Consider the following 3,509-nt stretch of genomic DNA (forward strand, 5'->3'; position numbering starts at 1 on the left):
GACGCTTGTGAAATATAATATTTCATAGGAATTATTTCAAATTTGTTAAAAAAATGATTCTGACCGAGATTTTGACACTTAAACAAACATATCTCATGCCTACTCGAACGACCGCATTGTGCGAGATGCGAAGTACGAAAACTAATCCCATTAGAGAGGGCGCACTGTATTGACTGTATAAAGTATACATAAAAGCGAGAGTATTCCAGCGGATGCGATCTACAACCTCCGATTTTGCCTAGTAACGAATAATTCGTCGAGAAAATGGTAATATTCTATGAGAAATAGTCTGTATTTCTCTTCTTTTTTTTTTTTTTATTCTTTTGCGTAAAACTAAAAATTATGCCAATATTTTTCCATGATTTATAATAATTGGAGTAATGCATATGCATCTTTTCTATAAAAAAATCTGTTTTTAGTGAGATTTTGCCGGGAATGGGGCTTTGAAATACGTCGGGTCTTCAGTCTTCGTTAATTGAAATGTAACGAATTAACAATAAATGAAAAAAATTCCAATTTATTCCAATACTTTACGCGAGCACGGAATTTACCCGAGCACGCACGCGCGCAAATATTCGATTATATATGAATTCTAATACGCTGTCCATACTATGCGATGTTAATTATAAAATAATATAATTGTAAACCCAATTAAGTATGTGAAATTAATATGCAGTGTACGTAACTCATATACTTTGCATGTGTTCATCGGGAAGATCATAACACAAAATGGACGGTGTGTACCACGTGACTTTCGCAAACCAAGGAGCGGAATGTCGCAACTCTTCATATATATGGCTCTGCATTTTTCATAGCCATAGTATGGCTTGCTCCATCTGTCCGTGCGTGATCGTGTGGATCGGATGCACACATTATCTTTTTTATATAAATATTTCTTTAAACAGATTTATTTTTGTTAAATTTATTTTAATATACTGGTTAGTATAATTTTATTCCGTAATTAAGTTTAATATATTTTGTTTGGCATCGTTCTATTGTGGTGCCTACGAGGCCTTAGGCATAGGATCTCCATAATAGGGACTGCAGTTTGAGGCCTATCCTATTTCAGGTACGGTACTGTATTACTAAAAAAAATATAAAAAAATCCGACCGACCGACACACGATCTCGAGGTTCCCCCTTTAAGGGCAACACAACAATTTTTTTTTAATTTTTTTTTTTTTTTGGCCTAATGCTAACTATTCTAGAGAAGGCCACGTTTAATTAGTATCATTTAAAGATACCTTATGTAGTTTTATCATTCTTTTTTTATCGCAAAGGACCTTATGAGCCTACAACCCTAAAGTGAAATAGGTGAGTACTTAGAAAACCCGAATTCATTCTAAATAAATTTAGGGCTGCGATAGATAGGCCCTAAGCGATATATTGAGTGTGTGCACTCTATCAAGTCCTCTTATTCATCAACCAGATCGCGTACTTTTTTACGTTTATTATTATTATTATTATTATTATTATTATTATTATTATTATTATTATTATTATTATTATTATTATTATTATTATTATTATTGTTATTATTATTGTTATTGTTGTTGTTGTTGTTGCTTTTGCTGTTTCTGTTGCTGCTGCTGCTACTGCTGCTGTTGTTGTTGTTGTATCCATTAATCTAGGCTACTGAAGTTGCTGTTGAGTTTCATGTTAGGCCCTACGATTGACTTCAATGTGCGAAGACATTATATCAAAATTCAATGAATTGAACAGCATTGTGGTATAGTTTTTGCTTTCAAATTATATTTTAGGTGTATGTTCACGCAAGAAGATGAGACCAGCCGTCACGTTTCTGACAGTGCTTCTCATTTCGTGTCTCTTTATGTTCTCTAACGGTACTCCTCTTCCTGGAGGGTATGTAGCACGTAAACCTATAGCCTAATCAGTATGTATGTATGCCTACAATGTGTCAAGATAGGACAAGATAAGATATATATACTGTAGTGTATTGTTATTGAACACAACCAGTGGTGTACAAACTTCAGTTGCCTTGATTGTACATGCAATCCAATCCAATCATTTATAAAGTGCCTTACTTTACAGATACAAAGCGCTGCACCCCACATACTTAAGCACCCCAACCCACAGGCTATCATGATCAATGCCCAACACAAACACAGAACACATAAACAAATCAAAACTAATCAATCAATCGTTCCATGTGTATGGCGCCATTCCTCCAAAAAAGAGATTATTAAAAAAGGTGGTAGTGACTTAGAACTGTCAAGAGAAGGTGATTGTTAAATGTTCGGAGGAAGGTTATTCCAGGGCCTTGGTCTAGCAGTGATGGAACATAAAAATAAACATATTATCACTTAACAAATACAAATTCAAATGTATTTTTATTGCAATAAATTAAAACAGGATCGGATAAAACAAGTAAACAGTACTGAACAATTATTTAACAACACATTGAAAAGACGTCAATTAGATTTTAAAAAAAATACCAAAAAAGAAACAACAAAAACTGTTGTTATTGTTACAAAAATTTCAATTTTATAAATCAATTATTGAAAATAGAATTAAAAAGTCAATAATAAAATAAGTGTAAGCAAAGGGGCATATGAAAAAAAATATATATTACAGTCCGGGAAAGAATTAAATTGAAGTAGCCATTTAGAAAATATAACAAGGTCAATATTCCATCAAAAGATAAAAAAATTTTATTGCAATTATTTAATATTTTTTAAAAATAAGTGTATACAAAGGGGCACAAAAAATAATTTTAAAAAAAGGAAAATGAAAAGGACAAGGGCTAAATCTCAATAACACAATCAAATAACTTAGCATATAACCTATAACTTAAAATTATTTATCAAAAGTTGAGTCAATTACATAAACTGAGCTGTGGACAAAAGATTTCCTGCATTTGCTTGTATTGCATTTTAGTGGACGAAGTCAACCAGATTTGTTTAAAATATATTGCTTTAAGTGGATGCGAGGGATCATTTAATCTTTTTAACAGCCTTAGCTTATGTAACTCACCTAAATATAAACACCTCCACTCAGTGGCATAACAGGCGGGGGCAGACCTACCCCCCCACCCCCGACGGTTTTTACCGGGCTGACCAAGCCGTCGTATCGGGCTGGGTAATAAGAGAAAAAAAGAGGGGAGAGGGAGGGAAAGAAAAAGAAGAGGAAAAGGAAAGGAAAAGGAAAAGAGAAGAGAAAAATAAAGACAAGAATAAAAAGGAAGATATCATAATGACCAGACTCAACACCCAGCAACCCCTTTTCCACTTCAAAGAGGTGTCCATAGCTCCTTTGATCTAAGCCGCTAGATATTCTCCGCAGTGGCATAACCACCGGGGGACAAGGGGAAAATATCCATCTGTGGAAAATCTTTCCCCACCCCTTGAAGATTCCCTTTTCACCCCCTGAAAGTGCCTAAACATTTTAAATTTCGGGCGCTTCGCGCGCATTTACTGTTTAATTAGGCCAAATTCCTCTAAAAATTGCACATTTTAGGGAGTTTTGATCAATTCCGACGAAATTAGAATT

At 34.1% G+C, this 3,509-nt stretch overlaps 1 protein-coding gene across 1 annotated transcript in view; it reads left to right on the forward strand.

The window, feature by feature from the left end:
- The window catches only part of LOC117125331, a 29,180-nt gene that overhangs the window by 5,557 nt on the left and 20,114 nt on the right, over positions 1-3,509 (forward strand). The window contains exon 2 of the mRNA XM_033271800.1: positions 1,760-1,862. Coding sequence (XP_033127691.1) covers positions 1,780-1,862 — 83 coding nt within the window. The 5' untranslated portion in view covers positions 1,760-1,779. The remainder of the gene's footprint in view (positions 1-1,759; positions 1,863-3,509) is intronic.

Source organism: Anneissia japonica, unplaced genomic scaffold (genome assembly GCF_011630105.1).
Source record: "Anneissia japonica isolate Jap-2015-1 unplaced genomic scaffold, ASM1163010v1 scaffold315_len769609_cov171, whole genome shotgun sequence".
In the NCBI taxonomy this organism is placed as follows: Eukaryota; Metazoa; Echinodermata; class Crinoidea; order Comatulida; family Comatulidae; genus Anneissia; species Anneissia japonica.